Raw genomic sequence first — 21,963 nt, forward strand, 5'->3', positions numbered from 1 at the left:
AGTAAAAAGAGTTGAGTAGAAATGAGAAGCAACTGAAAGACTGCATTGAAGAGGAAAGGGGAAAGAAGGCCTAAGAGATTAAATAAATTCCAAAACACACACCACTGGCAGAGCATTGGCCTTACAGAATGATGGAAGTGCTCTTTTTAGAAAATGGAGATTTTTCTGGGTCCATTTGTTTCAGTAATAAAAGCCCTAGAAAGATGCACACAATTAAATGGTGGCAATAAGGTTATGTAAGACCAGGTTGGTTTTGAGGACTTGATTGTTTGCAAATATTTTTATGAAACCATGGAGAAGGACATGTGTTAGCTCTGCTCAATCTGTGATATGATTTAGAAGGGCAACAAAATGAAGGAATATGACTAGTTTCTTCCATGATGCCATGTTCTTTGTCTGCTGATGTTCTGCATGTGTGTTGGGCAAATATCCAGGGCTCTCAAAGGCACAGAAGAAGTCTAAAGATACTGATGACAAGTAAACGCGTCCCTTTTTGAGCCGAAGTCTTGAATGAGACCTTTAATATGTAAGAGGATGCTGTGGGTTTGAAACCAGCTTCCGTAACTGCACTTCTACCGAGCTGACCACAGAGCCCAAAAGCCCAGCGCTGTGACTGCTTGTGCTGTGTGTGGCTCTGCGCGCCGTCTGCAAAGTGTGCTCTCCTAGTGTTGTGTTACAGAGAAGCACAACGGGGCATGCTACGTGAAGAGGGAGGCTGAGTGTGTGAGGCCACAGGGAATTACTGCAGCAAAGCACCGTGACAGCTAATTTGTTTGGTTTTGTTGTTGTTTCAGGGTGTTTTATAACCTTAACAAGAATTCTCTGCAGGTATCTTGATCTGATAATACGCTGGCAGTATTTTGCACTCATTGTGGGGAATGTGTTGCTAATAGAACATTACTAGGACAACCCTAGCTCTTCTGACAACCACTTAATTTCTGTTATCTCCAAGGCCTGGCAGACCCATAAGTCCTGAATGCAGTAGCAAGTTGGAGAGATGCTTTGTAATATCTTGGAACATGAGGGAGATGAGAGACGTACGTCCGAGAGTTGATGGGATATTTGTGTGGAGGGGAAGTAGGCATAAAAGACAGGAAAAACTAGAAACCCTGTGAAAGCAAAGAGCAAATATAGCGACTGTTAGCAGTAACTGAGGGAAAGGAGAATGGAAAACAGATGTACTTTCCTTGGCTAGTTGATGGTTATGTGCCCGAGCAGTTTTGATGGTGAGCCTCTGGTCTGGGAGCTTGCACACCAGTGCCCCGCTGCTTTCTGCAGTGATTGTTTTCAAAGAATGAGCTAAAAAGAACCAATCCACAGAACAAAGCGGACAAAACTTTGGCTTCTACTCAGGGGAACTTGAGCAATCCTTGCTATAGATTGGGCTTCAACAGGAGCCAAATGTTGACCCATGAAAGTGTAATTATTCTGTTTCATTTGGAACCTTTTGTTCTGGATTGTATTCAAAACTACTGTAAGCCCCATTATAAGATTCTTTTTCTTTTCAGCCAAGAGGAAAAGAGGCCTTTTGAGTTAATAGCTCTACTTTGTTTTAATTAAAAATGAGGAAAAAGAACCTCTTCCTTGCCTTTCTTTAAGAATCTTCCCTTCTGTAAAATAGCAGCCAACAGGCAGTGGTTTAGGATAATGGGTCTGGCTTCAAGACCAGGTTGTATTATAGAGTACAAATGGTGAGCAGTGATATTCTGTTTGTAAGACAAAGTACTGGTTGTCATTCTCAACAGCAAACTCAATAAATTTTTAATACTGAAATTGGTAGCGATTGCAGATTTCTTACAAAGCCTGAAATTGGAGATATGAGTTACTTGCTGAGCTCCTTTTCCTTGGAAGCATGTAAAGGATGGAAAGAGCAAATTGGAAATAGAATTTTTTTGAAAGTGTAAAGAGAACTAAAGGAAGAGAAAAAATAGTGTTGCAGAAGCCTACAGTTGTACAAAATTAAAATATGTTTAAGCATGAAAGAAGTGATGTGGGGGGGGGACTTGTGATTTTGAGAACAACATAGGATGGTGACAGTTCACCCACTATGAAATAGCTTGTATGTTAAGAGTCATCCATATGCCCAAATAACACTAGCTTCGTTAGCATTTATTAGATCACTGTATTTCACTTAAATGTATACATTCTCTGGTTGGTTTATAGCTTTTTTTGTGTGTTTTTTCATACCTTTTTAGGTTAATTTTCCTGATTCAAGGAACATTTCTAGTGGAGGAACATCCTAGTGATGTGCTTTGTATAACTGTAAAAGCTTTATTTTTCTTGATCTGTCATTTATCTCAACTTTTTATTTTTCCATTGATGTATCAGAAACAGCATTTATTGCATTCGTAATAACTGACCAAATTCTAAGTGATCTTGTTAGAAAAGGAGCACTGCCGGGAAACTCCTCCTTGCATTTTTAGCACCTTATGTTCGCAAATCCTTGTGTAATTGTTCACTGTTACGAGTGAACTCTGTGTTCAGGAGGGAAGGTAGGACAGGGGAAAGAGAGAGACTGAGACTGACAGTGATTTGTTTAATTTGACCTGGTAAAGAGGCTGATTAGAGCTCAGAAATTCCTGGCTCCTGTTACAAAAACGTCCCAATAACCAGACCGTGGAGGCTCTGGCTGCACTGCGAAGGGATTGTGCAGAAATAACAAGCAGGCAATGAGCAAAAACACACTCACTCTGTGTTGGGGATTTCTTGTGATTGCTGGATTTATCTGCAGAGGGAATGAGCTTTACATTTCAGCTGAGCAGTCGTACCAAGCTGATATCTTTATTTCTTTTCCTCAGGAAAATGAATGCCCAGAGAAATTAATTAGTTCATTTGACTTTGCAAGCAACAGAAAGTACAACACAAAAGTAGTCAAAGTCTGAAGAGACACAACTGGTGAGGGATACCCTTCTCGCCTGGAAGTACAGAGGCTAGACCCACTTGCTAAGATGTTGGTTATGCGGATTCAGTTTTCTCATGTGCTGGAGGACGTTTGAGTCCACATCTCTGAGGGCCTAGGAGAGGCCCTGACTACTAAATAAGTTGTCCTTCTGCTCATTTGTTAACTCTGTTTTGTTTCTTGTGTGTAAAAGAATGAAACCCTGGAGCAGCAGCTGGAATCCCGCTGTCCCACGTCGCAGAGAGCACCGTAACCAGCAGTGCGGGCAGTGCTGCTTGCTGTCTCTGCCTCCAATGATTCTGAGTATTTTATACATAATGAGCAGCTGCAGCATGAGGTCCTGAGAGCACCCCTGTTCCCTGTCCAAAATAGCCTGTTGTCTTGTTCAGGCAGAGGGAAGATCAGAGCTGTGTTTTCTCACTTTTCAGGCAGCAGTCCTAAGAGACAGTTTCCTAGCTTGTCTTTTTCTTTCCCATTATATGTAGTTGGCGTTTACAGAACACTAGGGAATGAAGGATGTAAGTATGTGTATATTTTTCTGTTCCTTAAAGGTGCACTGGTTTGTTATGACTGGCTGCTAGTATTTTAGCTGGCAGGTGTATTGGCTCCCTGCAAAGATAGGCTGGGGTCCTATAGTGGGCAGCGTAAGTGTGACAGAGATGTTCTTAAATACTGGCCACGCATCCTTTCTGATTGTAGCTGCTGACTTGTCTGAGCCCAGTCTATAGTTCCTAATCCACCAAAATAACCAGTCAAGTATTCCTGCAAGAAGCTATAAAGAGACTTAAAACTGAAGTGAAAATAAATCACTTCATTAGATTTTCTAGCATCAGTAGTGCTTGCTTGATTAACCACGGTGTGTGTGAAGTACCAAGGAAGGGCCGGGGCCAGTGTGATTCTGGGGATAGTTTGCTTTCATGTTTGACTGCTGTTAACTTTTTCTGATTCTGTTTGTAAAGATGCTGTTGACTGACTGTTGACAACAGCATTTTTTCTCAGTTGCATAAGGCCTGGGAAAAGAGTCTCTGTCTGGCTCTTCCACAGTGAATGGCTTTCAAGTTAAGCCATGGCTGCAGTTATTGTGCTCTAGCTGTGACACTATAAATAAAGTTATTAACATCAATATGTAAATGGCTTTCTATTTTTGTTCCCTGTATTGTTTGTAAAATCTAGGGCAGTTATTCAGTAAGAATCATCTGCTGTTTAGCACTAAGCCTACCAGTATTAGATGCTGTGTGGGCTGCTGTGGTTTTTTTTTTTCCCCTTTCTTTCTTTCTTTCTTTTTTTTTCTTTTTTTCCTTTGCCCTGGCTTTTAGAATCTAGCTCCTTTGCAAGCTTCTTTCTTGTGGTCTATAAGAAACAGTCTGGCTATGCTAAGCATTTTCAGGCTTCCGGAAAGTGGCTTGGTGCTTCAGAATAGCGAATCGTCTCTTGATATCTGAACTATAGGAGCATTAAAAGCAGCTACACAAACATCAAACACCGTAGCTGCTGTTTGCCTTAGAGTGCGTCTTGCAAATTCCAATTTGTTCAAAGATCTTTACCGTTCCTGTTTTGGTTGTGTGCTGCGTTTCCTTCCTCTGCCCTTGCCACCCCCTTGGAACAGCCTGACAGCCTTTGGCCATGCTCACAGTGGGAACGGGCACCCCGGTAATTAGTACAGTTAAAAGCGATACAGCTCTTTGAGGGACAGCACAGATGCATTGATTTAGACCACCATATATATGTATATATGCATGTGTTGTGTGTATGCATATGTCATGGCCGCTCCTATATTGAAGAGAAAATTATTCTAATCCAAGGCATCTGTTTAGAAACCTGAATGCATCTATGCTTGGGACAGCACCTATATTGCTGTGACAGCTAACAAACATACCGTAGAATAAATTTCAAGTGTAGATGAGGCATTACTGACCAAAGACCTGCATGCTCCAGTTTTGTGTCTCGTATAAGACAGTTTATTCGAACTTCTTCCTGCTCTGTCAGTGTATTTCTCCCTGGCCTGCCAGAATCTCCTCCGGAGAACGTCCCAGCCAGTTTGTCCTGTGACTCACCAGCCGCAGTTCCAGTGCCAGCTGTGGCAGTCCGGAGATGGGCACCCGTCCACTGCGGCAGCTTAATGCCATCTCGTGCAGCTTGGCGAAAGGCCGTGGCAACACTCGCGCACTAGCAAGCTGTGTCTCTGATTTCATTCCTTGCTTGAAGTTGCATTTAATTTTATGAGGTGTACAGTAGATGAATGTATACTGGTGTTTTAAAGTTGTGACACCTGCTGTTGTCAGAGCTGAGCTTATCCTTTCAAGTGCCAGGCACTTTGTTTCATTTCCTCTAATCTTCAGACCAAAATTGCTGCTACAGCAGGGGCTTATAAGGTGAGCAGAAATAAGCTAGACTGTTTTTGCATGGGTAGAAAGGTCTGACCCAGTAACTTCCCTCTTATTTTTATGATTTGAGATGGTATTAATCTCTAAGGTGGCTCTGTGTTACAGAAAAGATCTGGTCAGACTCTATTGCTTTTATTGATAATAGTACAGTGGCAAACTAATAGCTGTTTATGGGAGCTTCATTTGGAGATGATATTTTGCAAATATCAAGAGTAGCAGGCAAATGGCTTAGTGAAGTATCTTAATGCATTAACATGGAAATGAAATTTTCCAGTGGAGCATGCAAGAAAAAAGCTTTTTCTTTACATGCAGACCTGTTATTCTAGTGATGGCAATTACAGTAATTCTCTCGAAATCAAGATAAAATTATATGCCTTCTTCATTATGAGAAGAAACCAGTGATTGCAGAAATCAGGGGAGATCCCGTTAAAAGTTAAAAATGCTGACATTTGCAGTGGGCAGACCTGCCTTGCCACTGTCCCCGCTTCCACAAACTGTTTTGTGCAGATGTTCCCTGGATTGATGAGGCCAGGATTCAGGTTCCTACTTTGCCATAGTTTTTTCACATGGCCTGAAGCCCCTTTATATATCTTCTTTGTATACCATACTGCTGCTTCTGTAAAATAGGATGGCTGGCATTGCTTTTGTAGTGCTGGTGACTGAATTTGAAGATTTGTAGGGTGCTTACACATTGTATTAATGGACACAAATTTGTTTTCTGTCTGCACAGCCTTTCTCTGAAATGTGTTTGAGGTTTGAAACACACGTTTAGTGCCAAAATTGCTGCAAATTGTAATATATCATGTCTTTTGTGCCATGGCTTGTGTGTTTTTTCCACTGATTGGAGTGGGCCAATCTCTTTGTCTGTTTTCTCTTTACATATTTGTAAAATTCAAAATGTTTTTTGTTATCTCCTTATTTTAGCCATTTCCCAATGCTGTTTTACTTGAAGACTTATATGCTCTAAGAAGCTAGAGATACACTGGTCAATTTTATTTTATAAAGAAATAAATTTGAGGCAGAGACAGCTGAGTAACTGACCATGAGGTCAGATGATGGGTTGTCAAAGATTGGATTTGAGGTGTCTGGGTATCTATTATGTAAGCCACCAAAATAGAAACAAAAGTGGTGCAGATGTTTTCTGATATTACAGTATATAATTGGAATGCCATAAAGTAGATAAAACACCTTAATATGTATGAAATATTGTATCTATGCAAAGTATTTGGAATGCCAGGTAGTTAGGGGTATTACATAGAAAATTATATACCTACAATATAATATAAATACGTAGAATGTAATATTCCCTGCTATAGGATGGTATTTGCATAGAAATACTTATTTAACGAGTTTACCAATACTGCTTTCTAAGTGCAGGAGGTTTTACTGCTGATACGGATTGCACAGTGTTTCACTATAGTTACATTGTTTCTTCATGACAGCTAGAGTTTTCTGTGCTACCAAAGGGAAATGTAGATACATACTAGTTCAAGTGCTGTTGATCAAAGGAGATGTGGTGGTAGGCCTTTAAAAAGGAAACAAAACCCTTGAAGTTAAATTGTAGCCCCTGTAAAGCTGGGAGAACTTTGCTCATGACTTTTGTGTATCTTGTAATTACTGGTTCTTATCAAGTAAGGAATATTAATGAAGTGTACAATACCCAGATGGCATGACTTCAATTTCCTGCGGGATTTTTTCCTTCTCATTTCATTATGAAATAAAGGCCAATCTCTCTTCTTACTGAAAATTAAACATTTTATTATTAAATTTATTATCAGGTTTGTTTATTAACTAAGAACAAGATCCCTCAGCTAATGAGCTATAGCATTTTATTTGGACAGCAATTCTACCTTTCAGAATAACTAACAAAGGAAGATGTCTTAACTTTAAGATTCATTTCTGTTAACGTGGCATTAATATGTTTTAGAAAAGTAGCCTTTAATAGTTGTGGCCTGCTAAGTTTCTCTGTATTCCTTGGTCCATGTCTGCTTCCAGTTTCACCAGTGTCATTTTAAAAACTCAATCATTAGATTAAATTTAAATATACAAAAGAGGAGGCAGGGGATTAGCTCACCTTTTGGGTGCTCCAAGGAGCAGAAAGTATCGGGCTCCTATTCCCCAGTGATCGTTCGTCACTATGAGTGGCCACTTTGCTATTATTGACGTAGTAAGTTCCAAAATATGGGTGGTAGGTATCTGTCTGTACAGAACATCACATCACTTGTCCATTTTCAAGTTACCCATGAAACATTCTGCATGTTTTGGTACACTTGTGTATACCTTGGTCTCCTTCTTTGGAGAAAAACTAAATAACTATAGGAAAGGTATAGTTGATCTTTAAGGTTACAGTTACATGTCTATGCTAACGCAGTGTTTTCATAATGCACTCACTTTCCAACAGGAAAAGTGAAAGAGACTCTGACTTAAAGAACTTGCAAAGCAAATAAATCGCAAAGGGGTAGGACACTGGGGAAGCTAGTGGTGGGAATGAGGAGGAGGGTAAGGTTAGGTTGAAATGACCACGACGTGCAGAATTACTGCAGCTTTTTGGGTAAGGAGCATAAAAGCATTGTTATTTGACTAAATATCCACAATACTAGGGAAGAACAGCCTGAATGTGATTTGAATAGGTGTGAAAAGCGTGTTTTTTCAGCATAAAGGACAAAGAACTGGACTAAATAACAGAAAGCACCTCAAACTTGATTAGATGGGTTTTACTGAATCTCTATCCCTTGTGCTTCACCCGGTTATTTCAAGATAGAAGCATGAAACTGTTAAGTGGCCATGCCAAAATTTAAAAGTCTGTTGCCTTCTCTGACAGATGATTGATTGTTGGCCCACAGCCTCTCAGCAACAGGTCGTCCTTCATTTAATATTTAAGTTTGGGGTTGTTTCTTTTCTGTTGCATTGCTTTCGTGGCTTCAGTCACTTTTGCGAGCAGTCCTCTCAAAGCCCGGCAAGGAGAAATAGCACCAGCCTCTTACAGCCATGGTGCTAATGGATAATCCCCTTCCTGGAGAGTTCTGTCAGCTCTGACTTTGTTCTTGTTGCGTTTTGGCAGGCTTTTGATGGCAAGATTGCTCTAAAGCCAGATGACAGATTGCAGGAACATTCACAGCAAAATCACACTTGAAGTTTGAAAACCAGAAATGGCCATGACTTATCCTTTTTGGTTTGTACGCTGTTTGGAATTTCAGGCTTGTAGAACAAATGGATCTGAGGTTTATTTTGGTGTGGATTTATCCTGCTGCAGTTTGGGTGAACAAACATGCCAACAGCCTTGTGCACCAGACAGGCCAGAGTGAGTCTGGCCCTATTCTGAGCAAAGACGTATAGTCGTTAATGCAGCCCAGAATTAGAGCTACTATACTCTGCTCTCAGCATGGTTGTTTGCACAGGTTGGCACCTTGATAGCAAAGCTATGCAAAGGTAAGGCTCCCTTGCGCTTTTCTGCAAAAGGCTCTGTGTATCCTTAGAGTTTGCCTTCCTAAACTGCATCTGAGTTGGAATAGATTTGGCACCCTTCTCACATATATGATTTTTCCCCTGACCTAAATGACTGGAAAATGTTTTCACATTCCCATCAGTCCCTTCTTAGATACATGATAAAGGTCTGAATTTGCTCCTTCTTAATAACCCAAAATCTGATTTAGGCTGTTTGGATTTCTATTTTATGTTCAGCAGACAGTGACATCTAATTTGGCTTGTGACGATGGAGTAATAAAAATGGAGTAATAAAATTCCTTCCACTCATCTCAAAAATATCTATAATGTACTCCACCTATAATTTGGCTAGTAGCCACTGCATATCTATCTATATTTGTTCTGCCTTCCTCAAATAGTTTTTCTTCCCAAAAGTTTATTTATTACTCCTGTTTCCATTGAGGAATCAATTTGGTTAAAGATAGCCTGCTGAAATAGGAAAATCTTTTAACTTAAGACATTTAGAAAGAGAGGGAAGCAAGTTTTTCATGTTTAAAATAAAAAATGAGCACTGATGCTACTTTGCTATAAGCAAACTCTGATAACTGGGGTTGCTACTCAATGCTTGTACTCTGCAAACCTAGGAAGGTCATAGGAAAATTGTGCTCACTGTTAGGGTTGATGCAGTCTTCTCTTCCTGGTTGGTTATCTCAGGTTCTTAAATTCTTCTCATTTGTTATAGTGATAGTGAAGGACAGACCACTGGTGTCGACATGAAGATCACCGAGTATAGCACCATTTTTTGCGCTGGCTCTTGGGTGGGCTAGCGGGGTTAGAGGCTCACGCGTGGGCGTTCCCAGAAGCACATCACTAACGCAGGCAGAGATGAAGTCACAAATGCTGAGAGTTTATGCTGAATATGTTTTCCTCCATCTGTCTCCCCTAGCAGTTCTAACTTCCGCTCAGTAATGCTTATGTTGGAGCAAGCATGGGTAAATTGAGTAAACATTTGCATCTTTGCAAGGAGGGTAGCTTTTGCTGTCCAGTTGCAATGTGGATTGCCGTCTGCACGTTGTCACGGCTGCCTCTGAGATCCACCTGGTCTCCTGCTTTTAGGTCAGTTCTTACACTGTCACCAAATTAGGATTAGTATGGTCTTGCAGAATGCAATTCTTGAATAGGGGATGTGGTTTTGGTTTATGTTTTGGCTGCTTTGGTGGACAGGGGGCTTTGTGTCTCTTGCTGTGAAGAACAGGGTGAAAATGCCTGTAGTTTTCAGGACTTTTGTCTTTTTAGGGTTTTTGTGTTTTTGTGTTTATTTCCTCCTGTGCTGCCTTGTGTTACTCTCTTTCTCTCAAGGATGTGCTACTTTCCTTACCATAGCATTTGTGCACACGTGTCATCTTGTCTTCTTGAGCAAGTGGAAGCCAGCATGACTGGTCCTAAATTGGAGCAATGTCACTGTGCATGTCCAAGTCCTGCTTCCTGAGGAGGAGCTGTGCCAGCTGAAGTGCTAGAGCTCATTCGAAATAATAAGTGATTTCCAAAAGTAAACGGATCTTCTGCAAAATGACCATATAAGTTTAGGAAAGAGAAAGTTTATCTTTTCACTTTTTTCCATGACTGTAAGAAAAGGAATATTTTAACCTCTGTTGTGTCTGGTGTCTTGCTGCTCTGGAGAACTTTTTTTTTTATTTATTTTATTTTGTATTGCTAAGACCAAGACACAAGCTTGTCATGTAGACGTCCCTAGCAAGCAAGCAAAGCTGACATGCTAAAGGAGCTGAGTTAGTTTGGACCTAGCTAGCAGCCTTCGCTGGACCAGTCACCATGTCATCAGTCAGCATAGTGTGATCTCTGCAGGCCAGATTTTCCTCCTGAGATGGGCTTTGCTGTCCTGGTTCAGGTTAGTGCTGCTGTACCTACGCATGCTCCCTGAGCCACAGCCACGTTGTACGACATACCTGAGCCGCTGCTGTAAACCTGTTCTCCTCTCGGTTTGGTTTGTTCTTTTGCTGTTGCTATTCCAAGGGGAATTTATGTGCACTGTGAGATTCTCACTTTGTGACTCTGGAAGCTGAAATCTTTTTTGCACACAGGATGAGTGCACAAAGACAGCAGGCTCTCTTGGAGAGTTGTCATTGCCTTGTTGTCATTGCCTTGTTGTCATTGCCTTGTTGTCATCCCCAAGTGACTCTTCTAGGAAAGAGAGACTGAGTGTATCTTCGTGCCACCTCTGGGTCCTTCTAGTTGAACGTAACACTATGTTTATGTTACTCAAGCATAAGCTGGACAATAATTTCAGGGCTCCCACTGCTGACTGGGAGCTGGCTTTTAAATGAATGTCCAGGTGTGAAAAATGGCCATTTACCAAACTGCTCAGGAAAACCTAGGCTTGTGTTACAGGGCCCAACCCTGTAACTGAGAGTTTTGCGTCTTTAATCTCAATCCATCCTTCTTTCTCCTTCCTTGTTCATAGTATCACTCACTAATATGCAAAACTCCCAGCAGCGAGCGTAGTCACTGTCTTGCCAATTAGCCTGGTAAAATCATTGACATGGGCATATTGTGTCTACAGCAAATGACTTTTGCGCTACACCTTTGCTCACGAATGCAAATTAGTGAGTGTCTATTTTGTGCACAATGATTATTTCATTATGCCACATTAACTTTCTCTTCACTTGTTCAGTGCCATTAGTTACAGAAGAACACCATGGCTTTGATTTGCATGCAGTCAGATGCACTTTGCTGTTTTTGTAAGTCGTTAAAGCTCACCGAGTCTGGGGTTTTGTTCTGTTTCCCATGCAGTGCCTGTGGTGTTCAGTTTCCCGTAACACATGGTGTTTATATTCATGACTGGCATTACCGTTGTGATGGTGATAGGGTTTGTGTTTCTTGCCTTACTTGATTTATGTTGTGGCTGGCGTGCGTGGCACGCACATGTCTTGAAATAGAACACGACTGTTTTTTTGTTTTTGCATTAGAAGCACTGATGATTTAATTTAGCATTTGGAATAATCCTGCACTTGCAGGGAAACCTGGCTGTGTCATGTCCCTCCTTTGATAACTCTGTCAGATTCAGTCATTTAAGGCTGTAGTTCAAAATCACTCTCTGTAGGTGTGTGTGGTTTCTAAAAATCTCATGTGGGTTTGCTGCTTCGCGCCTTGTCCTTAGCTCTTCCTGTTCCTTACTTATTCTTTTGCTTCCTGGCAGGATCATTTCTTCGCCTCCTGCACTCTTGCTATAAGACCCTTCTCCTTCGCCATCTGGAAGAGCTTTCCCTGCTTCTGCCCCAGGGTACGTTAGCAGAGCAGTCACAGCAACGACCACCTGAATTACAGGAGCTAGTTTTAAATGATCTGCAGTGGTAGCAGCCTAGCTGCAGTGGCACAGTCCTTGGCACAGACTGCGACAGCAGCCCAAGCGGCTGGGGGCATTCACACTGCCGGCCTCGGTGCTGTGAGATGGTGGGTCCTCCTGGTGTCTCAGCTACCTGGCCACCAGCAGGGCCTGGGCGAAGCGGAGGGAAGGACGGCAGGAGCTGGGAGCTAGCCAAGCTTCCTTTTATCTTTCCTCCCCTGTGCTGTTGTGAGCCACATAAGGGGAACAACCACAAAACTCGGTTTGGCGGATACAGCTGTGAAATCTTGAGCCAGTCCTTGCTGGAAGAAGGAGCTGAGATTATGCTTAGGAAAGTATCCACCTCTATCCCATAACACATTTTGTGGTACTTTTCAACCAAAATTGAACAGCAGTAATCTTAAAAAAAAAAAGAAAAAAAAAAAAAAAAGAAAAAAAAGAAAAAATGTATAAGAGAGAAAGATAACTCCCCTTCTTTTGTCCTTCCCAGAAATAAGCCCTTTTTCGTCTTTCTCAAGGTCATGCCCTGGTTCCTATTGGACAGACTCCCATCAGATGGTAATTCTGAAGTCAGTGACAATATGGAAAATCTATTCAGAGCTCTGAAGCCATTACAACATTTTAATTACCTGTTAAACTGTTTTTTCCACACAGCCGTGGCCTTCCAGATGAAGGGACTGGGAACCAGGGCTGATAACTGTTGCTGAAACCTGGGTTGCAGATTGTATGATCATTCCCTTCCAGGCAGCTTTCTGCTAATAGTACTTTTAAACCACTCACCTATTTATCCCATGAGATTTCATAGCTATCGCAATCATTTCATTTGGCCTTTTCTTGACCATTGTTGTTTACCCCAAATTTTCAGTCTATCTTGAATTTTGGCACAAAGAAGGCCTATTACTGGCATTGTGCTGCTGCCAGCAAGGAAAGTCCTTGCTCTCTGAAGACTCACAAATAATTGGCTTGAGTCTTGCCCTTCATCTCAATCATCTATCACCACTATCCTTTAATAAAAGCTTTTTGTTGCTAAGGATAGTCTGAAATGAAAGACTATGGAGTAAGGACCAAAGAGGGTGGGAGGAAGGCCTGCAATTAAATTTCTAAGGCTCTTTTTCTCCATGAAGTAAGTTGGCAGGACTGCATGGTGTTAGTGCAGTCAGGTGTTCTCCCAACCCCACTGCAGGCATGTTGCATGTGTAAGGAGGTATAGCAGGTGTTTTTCTAAAGAAAAGCTCAGTCTAAACATGGGATGAGGTTCACGTGCTGTTTTCTGATGGATTTTGTAAGAAAAAATCACTTTTTTGTAGTTATTTCTGGGCTGTTGGATATTTTGCAGGGAGGAGGGTGAATTTAAGTATTACTGGGGTTAATAAGGGAAAAAACAGAAGTAGCATGGCATGGCAGCATGTGCACTGATCCCCATTCCTCTCCCTATGGTAGGGTTTGGACTGTTAAACCCAGGGATTGTTCTGGCTGCTGGAACAGTGCTAGCAGGAGTGTGCCGTGGGAACAGATTAAGCAAAAGGAGTAAAAATGTGATTTAGTGGCTTTCAGAGCTCTTTGCTGACCGCAAAGGAACAGAAAGGCTTCAGCCTGAATTCCTATTCGAAAGAGCTGTTTTCTGTGATGGTCGTGTGCTATTCTTTCCCCAGGCTGCTGCCACAAACTTGTCTCTTCCTTCTCTGTCTTCACTTCTCAGATCATTGCCCCATCCTCTGCCATCTCCCACACACTCCTTTCCATACCCTGGTGAGGTTTTCTGTTCCCTGAAGCCTCTGTGCCAGGAAGGGAACACTGAGAGCCCGTGTAGGATCCCCTGACAGTGGCCTAGATATTCAAGGGCAGAGCAAATCCCACAGTTGTCTTATCCCTGTAATGAAATATGCTCTGGTGCTGCAGCTGGTACACACATTGCTTGGTCAGCTGATAGGGAAGAGGGAAAAGGTGATGCATCATGCTTGGTTCAGGTAGCATCTTACCAAGATTGCAGGTAGATGCCTTCTTGATAATTGTAAAGTGTGCAAAAACTGAATTACGCAAAGCACCTAGCATGTAAGCCGTTATGAGCAGGCTTCCATGCAAACAGCGAAAGGCACATGCCACATGAAGCCCTTCTTTACTGCTAAGCCTCGTGTCCATGTTGAAGAGCATGAAGAGACTTAAAGAATCTAAAAAAATCTTGCAATGCATTCCTTTACTTTGTATAAAATTAAAGGGGTTTTTTGCTTGACTTTCCTCTCCAAAATGATAAAAACTAGTTTTGCTGAAACTATTTCATGCATCTCACCTTCCTCAAACAAAACACTCATCCAGAGAAGCGTCACATGTGGTGAATGTTAGCTTTATAACCAGAGGCATCAGGTGGTGTTAACTTTAGATTTTGCTGCTGTCCCATCATCCAACCTTTCCATGTTTTATTCTTGTAATAAACCCTTTTGTAGCTACTTATAATTTAGTTTTCTAGCACTCAGCCAGAGGGCTGCGTGTTGACTTGCAACTGTACTGCCCTGTAACTGCAAGATGAAGATCAAGTTGAAGGAGACACCTGCTGAATTTGAACAAAGGCGCTTTGCTGGTCACCTGTAAAAGAGTACAAGTTTAAGAAAATGTTGTAAGCAAATATTTCAACTTGAGAATGCATAAATCTGTGCTTAGCTCAGCTCCACAGGTCTCTGCAGATTATTTCATTCAACTGGTGGAAAATATTGCGGTGATTTAACTTCGAAGAATGTCTGATCCATTTTTCCAGCATGATAGTAATGGGCAAAGGAGGGGACATCTTTGGGTTATTTATCTGTGTGTATTAGTACACTACACTAGCACTAATTTTCTGAATCAGGCAGGAGGAGGCAGTTAAGGGCATCCGTGCTTAGTGTTTTCGGTGATACCTGTTGCTGTCTGACCATCAGAGTACCGTTTGCTCTGTGCTCCTCCTCTATGTCTGTCAAAGCATGCCAGCAAGCAAAGAGCGGAAACGTGTCCGCAAGCCAGGAGTTTTGCAATTAGCCACGTGCTGAAACAGGAGTAAATTCCCTTCCCTCTGAATAGATGGGCTTGTGTTGCTTTTCTGTGTTCGCTATGTTGTATTCTTTGTGCCTGACAGCTAGACCACTCCTGAAAAATTAGCAACACTATTAAAGAACCATTATCAACATTTTCAGCTTACAACAGGATACATTTTGTTACTGCTACAAGAACTAGAGAAATTTCCTATTTATGCAATACGTATTAAAACATACTTCAGTTGCATAGTGAGCAATATGAATGTCTCTAGTATTTTAGTTGGTTTCAAGCATATTTATTTGTAAGCGTGTGAAATCTTGATTTATTTTGTGTGTAATTTTTCAAGTGTTTTTAAAAACGGCAAAATATGTTTTGATTCAGACATGCTTGCATTTGTCCTCTTCCTTTTGCATTTTTCTTGTATATTTTAATTTCAGTCTGACTAGCAAAGAAATATTTAATGCAATATGTTTGGTTGATGATTTATTGGGGTTGAAATGTAGAAGAAAAATATGCCAGAATTGAAATCTGTTTCAGAACTTTTGCAAAAGATGCTTGTGAAAATATTTTTGTTTTCTTTGCTTTCTGTCTGAAGGCATTGTGGGGAATTAAAACTGAAAACATAGCCTCTCCAATTTGCCTAAAGCATGTTAGAGCTTTATTTTATAAAGAGAAAACAATTCTTAAACTGCATGTTATTTATACTTTTCATTTCTGTTTCTGTCCAAATACAGCTTGATACAATAATCAGCTTCAAAGAAGAAATCAGCTAGCCGCTGCTTTAATAGAATAAGATATACAAGTATATCTTAGGAAATTTGTATTTATATAAATGTGTGTATATAAATTTTATACAAATTTAAAATAGTTTTAAAATAATTTTTATAGTTTTGTATAATTCCTTAGGTATCTATAGGTAAATAGATATAGACATAGTCTGCTACTTAGTATACTGAGCGGTTTCAAATTTAGTGTAATGGCTATGGTGATTGCAAATCAATGTTTCAACTGTAATAACTACCAACGAGACAAAAATCTTTTTTCCAGAAAAAGATTGCAAAAAGAATCTTTGTAGAATTGAATAACTGCAGTGAATTTGTTACTCATGCTTGTGATTCAAACCATTTTGCTTTCCAAGCAGTCCCTGCAGCTTGCAGAGGGCAGCCCCAGGCAGCGCTAGGCTGGTGCTCGGGGCTCGGCGCCGCTGTTGCAGGAGCAGGGCTGCCTCCGCTGGGCTGCTCGTGCCGATCTGCAGAAAGTCCTGCAATGCCTCGTCGCTGCCTTAGTGAGAGGAGCTTGTGACTATACGTATATGCTTTTATGAAGTGGTTTGGAGACTAAACCAGCTGGAAGATGTAGGATAAACGGGTAATATTATTTCTGTAGCTCTTCAGAAGCAAAGCAAAGAAGATAAGCAATGCTTAGAGCAGATTTTCTTCTATGGTGAATAAAAAAAGCATAAAAGCAGGAGAAAAATCCTCGCCGGGGTGGGTGCGTGGGCACGGCCGGCCGGCCCTGCTGCGCTCCAGCCTTCGCCCTGATGCCCCCCAATGCCGACCTGGCTCACCCAGAGCTCGCAGGAGCTGGTGGCCGCCGGCCCGTGCGGCGCGCAGGCGGCTGCGGGGCCCCGGCGCGCGCGGGAAAGCAGCCCGCTGCGGCGGGAGGGAAGGCTGCGGTAAGCCGGTTAAGCTTATTCACTAGAGGAGGGCGGTAGCTTGTGGCTCCTCTTTGGCAGTGCGGGAAGCGGGCAGAGGAATGTGGTTTTTCTGCAGCAGGGTTAAAGCAGAGGAGATATTACTGAGCTGATAGATTGAGGAATGTGGAGAGAACGGGTAAGTGCTGACTTGATAGCTGGGCTCGCTCGTTCGTTGTGCGGGAGAGCCTTGCTATGAGTGACAGCTGATAGCGCTGTCGTGCTCCCACTAGCTCCCACCATACTGTGAATTTTCTGGACCCAGGACAGGGGTGGGGGTATGGGAGGCTCGTGGTTTTGTTGCCCCTTTCTAATCTTCGTAGGGGATGAGGCCATGCCCCTCAGCACTTTACCTGTGACAGAGGCGGCAGCCTAAGGTGGTGCTGGGGGTGCTCGTCTCCTTGCTCCTGGAGGGCTGGAACAGTCCTATTTCATGCACATCCCCTTACCCCCGGACCTCCACTCAGAACTTGCACAAATACTGGCACAAATTTTATGACACTTTTATTTGTTTTTCTCTTTTTTCCCAAGCATCCTCTTTGCAGACATAGAGGGTTTCACAAGTCTGGCCTCCCAGTGCACTGCTCAGGAGCTGGTCATGACGCTGAACGAGCTCTTTGCCAGATTTGATAAGCTAGCAGCTGTAAGTTTTCTATTATAATTCTGATATATTTTTTTTCCTGTTACAAGAATGACATACTGTGCTGGTTCACTGGATTTCTGTAAATATTCACTGCCCTAAAAGGCAAGCTATTACAAGTATGAAGATAAGCTGAATACTTCTCTCTCCTTTATTATTATTATTATTTTATATATATATATAATTTTTTTTTAGGAGAACCACTGTTTACGTATCAAGATTCTGGGTGATTGCTATTATTGCGTGTCTGGGTTGCCAGAAGCAAGAGCTGACCATGCACACTGCTGTGTTGAAATGGGAATGGATATGATAGAGGCCATCTCGTAAGTACCATATTCCCCATGGAGAATTTCAGAATGAATAGTAAGCAGATTTGCTTTCCAGTTAGGTCTTCCTTGCATTAATAGTTAGGTAGCCAAACCAGGGAACTGATTCCCGCACAGAGGGAGACTCACTAGAAAGCAGAACATGGCAAAGCTTTTACAGCAGAGAGATGCTTAATTTCATTACAGCCATGTGGATACCAGAACCGAATCTCCCAATGAGAAAGGCAAAGGTTATTGTAGTCAGTGGAAGTTTCATTCCCAAATGGGAATTCCAATAAGCTACAGAAATGTGAAGTGATAAGATTAATAATCACTTTATTGAATTGCAGTCACTCTGCACTTGTCTTTAAATCAGCTTCTCTCTTGCTTCGCATTTCCTCTGCTAAGCTCTCCCTTCTCTAGTTTAACTACTCCTTCTCCTTGTGCCCCTATACCAGATAGGTGAGATCCAAGGCTTTCTTAATTTAGACAAATTAATTATTGAAGAAAGCTATCATGTTGGTCAGACACAACCTGAGATAGACCTGTGGTGTTTTTATTTTTTACCATTTATTTCTCTGTCTTTAGCTTTTCCTGTGTTCTGAAGCTTTGCCTACTCCTGAGGCCAGTCTGGCAGTCTGGTCAGGTAACAGTCTGACAGACTGACAGTCTATTTGTCCTGACCATTTCTGTCTTCTTAAAGAGTAACAAATACACAATCCATGTCTAATCCTGTTACTTGGAGGGCATATTGAATATTGTTTGCATCAAATGTGGGCTTTCATATCCCAATTCTCCCAGAATTCAGGGAAGGGAGACTGTTTGGTCATCTTGAAGGCATTAAAGTCTTTTAATTTGATTCTGCCTCTGTAATACCTTTTTTCTGATTATCCATCTTGTCTTATATGTCCTCCTTTCTGGCTGCAATGTCAACGTTCTTACTGAAAGTTTATGTACAATGATCATTCAGTTTTGAATGGTAACTGAGCTGACCTTAACATCTACCCTATCCTGGCCTCACAGAGACTCTGCTTCTTTTTGCCTTGTTCTCTTCTAATTTTTCTTTTGTGAAAGCAGCTTCTAAAGTGTTGATGGTACTAACAGAAAAGTATGAGATTTCTTTGCAGTTCTATCATTCCATTTAATAAATTGATTGAATTTCCATCTCATCTTGATAAAAACTAGAAGTATGTATTTGTTGAGCTTCATATAGTACATTTTAATAATAATGATTCCTGCAAGGAAGCGAATGCACACCCATACTTTTCAGCCTCATTTTCACAAGACTAGTGCATAGTTTAAAAAGCAGAGTTTTCACCATAGGAGACCCCCTTCAAAGAGCAGTATGCAGCAGCATTCCTTTGCTTTGTATGCAGTGTGCACTATCACGACTTACTATCTGTCCTTTCCCAGTTTTAAACTGTGTTGCTTTGTGCCAGTCTGCTTTTGGGGTTTGTATGCAAAATGCAAAATAAAGGGAGTTTCAAGCAAGTGGTTTTCAATAGCCCTTGGAAGGATCCTTTGCCTTTCCTGCAGAGTATAACTAAGCAGCAGATGAGGAAGTGTATTGTCAAATGCTAAGAGGCATGATTCTTAGTCACCTGCCTATGAGGGACATACTGTGTACATTGTTTGACCAGAAAAGTCTCACTTTCTACATTGTGTGGCCTGGTGAAATGCATAGACATGCTGCTTTGTAATCCCCTACAAGGCTAGGTAACACCTGGGATGTCTAGACTTCATTGATTAACTTGTAACCCACCTTATGTTGGAATAAACAGGGAGCTGAAGTGCTCTCGGTGTTTGTTTACAAATAGCTCTTAATCAGCCTTTAAAATTTGTTTTGCACTTGATGTATAGTGAACATATTTAACAACATTATCTAAGTCTGGAATGTAACTCTCTGTTCTGACTGCATCTGCTTCCCCCTCTTCCTCCTGCCCTAAGGATCAAGATAAAAGGTTTCACAATTAAGGTAACAAATATTTACTGAACATTGAATTGCAGGCTTCACCAATGCTGGGCCATGTCCATAGGTTTATTTGATACGTGCACAGTAACAGCAGGGAGTGTTGCCCCAGATCAGAAAGACAGAATTATATTCACTATGCTATTGGTATAAATGGAATAAAAAAATAAAGGTAGCAAAGGGTATTTCATTTGTCTATAAAGGATAACCAAGCTCATTCATTTGTCTGTAAAGTCTGAAAAAAGTCACGTTCTTAACAGCTATACTGGGAGAAAGTGCTTGGTCTTGTCAGTAATGTGGCTCGGCCCAGAGTGCCTGAGGTTTGTAGTGTTCCTGCAAGTGTGTTCTTCATCCCACCCCAGTGCTGTACACACGCTGCAGCTGCAGTTGCCCTTCCAAGGGTTACAGCTGCAACTGTTTTCATTACCCCAGTTCCTATTGCTCTGTCAAGGGATGTGGTTGAAGCTCTTTTAGTTCATAAGCCTCTGGCACCTTACCTGTATGGAGCTTTCCTTCCCTGCTATGGAGGGCGGCAGTGTCTCAGCAGCTTGTTAATAAAAATAATGTCACTTTTGTAAGCAACTAATGAAGAAGGAGAAGATAGGGATTGTAAGGAGTCTTGAATAGTCTTGTAAGGGACATATTAAGCTGTGAGGAGTGAACTATATTCCAGAATTGGTCTGTCTTCAGTCATTTGTCTTCATTAAGAACTAAAGCATAAATACTAGAATTGTTCTGACATTAGGAAGTTGGGAGGACTTACCTATCAAGAGGCTGTAGTTCAGAAAGGACTAGGTGAACTGGAAAGCCAAATAGGCTTGCAATTTGATAGGTGCGAAGTACAACTTCACACTACAAGGAACTAACAACACACAGAAAAGCTCTGATTTTCCCTGTGAAATAGTGATATTCTGGGAATGATGTGACCAGCAATAAAAAGAAGCTGAGTTGTTCTGATGGCCTCATCAAGACTTTCCCCTACTCATATTCCTGAATATATTTTCCATGTGAACAGTCCGTGAAGATAACTTTTGCCCTAAAAGGGCAAAACCCACAAAGTATTTCAGCAGTCATTTTGGGAGTAAGCAGACCATCCAAGACCTCATTAAAAGCAGAGTATGAGTATTTGTAACTGCCTGTTTGGAGTGACTGCAATGGATGTGGTTCTCTGGTTTGCTGCTCTGACTGCAACTGTGAGCTCTGTTTGAGCTTTCCAGCTGCAGTGGGGTATTTCACACAAATATCATATTTCATTTGTGGAACAGCTGATGTTTGGTGCCATACAGACAAATGAAGATCTCTGAAATAATTTTATTTTACTCTTTGCAACGGGCTATTATTTTTAGTGAGGGTCAGAAGTCTGGCAGGTTATGTCCAGCTTTGGTACGGAGATCAGAGACCAGTGCTTTATTCCTTTCACTGTCCCAAGGAATTCTGTAATGAATTCCCAACTTGGCCTTGGTGGATTTACCCCCAGGACTCCTCTATCTAATTAGTACTCTGCTCAGCCAGACAGACCATCAAAGTGCAGCACAGCCTATCCATTTTTGTTTTGTTCTCCTGGTGTTGTGGTTGCACTCTGTGTATACTTGAATACTGTGTAGGTCATTATGGATTTTTGAATTCTGAGTTTAAGATTTTACCACTGACTATGACCATGCAGTTCTTAGTGATGTGCTTCTTTTCCCATATCTCTTTTCAGATTAGTCCGGGAGGTGACAGGAGTAAATGTCAACATGAGAGTTGGAATCCATAGTGGAAGAGTTCACTGCGGGGTCTTGGGCCTGAGAAAGTGGCAATTTGATGTGTGGTCGAATGATGTTACATTAGCCAACCACATGGAAGCAGGGGGCAAAGCTGGGTAAGTTGCTTTATCAAACTTTTCATGTTAATCCATTTGTCATTTTGCTTCTGACATCGCATAGCAAGATTTAAAAATGAGGAAGAGAGGTTCAGGCAGTCTGTATGTCTGTTGTAAAATTAACTGTGGATGTAGCATTTTAAACATGTACAGATGTTGGCAGGGTTGTTCTGTTCTATGTGTCTTTAGTTACAGAAAATCTACTAGATCCCAAGGTGGAATCTACTAGATCCTTTTACGGTAAGAACTGATTCTCTGTGAAATAAAGCTGATAAATACAACAGAATTTAATAATTCTCTGTGTAAACACTAGCAGAGTTGGTCATGGTTACAGAGATGTGACTGTATGTTAGTAGTGTTTGCTGGAGAGCATACTGGCTATCAGTGGGTATTTTAAGAAGCATTATTTTAGACTAGCTTTTTGT

General features: G+C 41.4%; 1 protein-coding gene across 1 annotated transcript in view; it reads left to right on the forward strand.

The window, feature by feature from the left end:
- ADCY5 (adenylate cyclase 5) overlaps positions 1–21,963 on the forward strand; it is a 222,248-nt gene that overhangs the window by 141,640 nt on the left and 58,645 nt on the right. The window contains exons 4-6 of the mRNA XM_062578953.1: positions 17,295–17,406; positions 17,599–17,726; positions 21,380–21,538. Coding sequence (XP_062434937.1) covers positions 17,295–17,406; positions 17,599–17,726; positions 21,380–21,538 — 399 coding nt within the window. The remainder of the gene's footprint in view (positions 1–17,294; positions 17,407–17,598; positions 17,727–21,379; positions 21,539–21,963) is intronic.

Source organism: Rhea pennata, chromosome 6, assembly GCF_028389875.1.
Source record: "Rhea pennata isolate bPtePen1 chromosome 6, bPtePen1.pri, whole genome shotgun sequence".
In the NCBI taxonomy this organism is placed as follows: domain Eukaryota; kingdom Metazoa; phylum Chordata; class Aves; order Rheiformes; family Rheidae; genus Rhea; species Rhea pennata.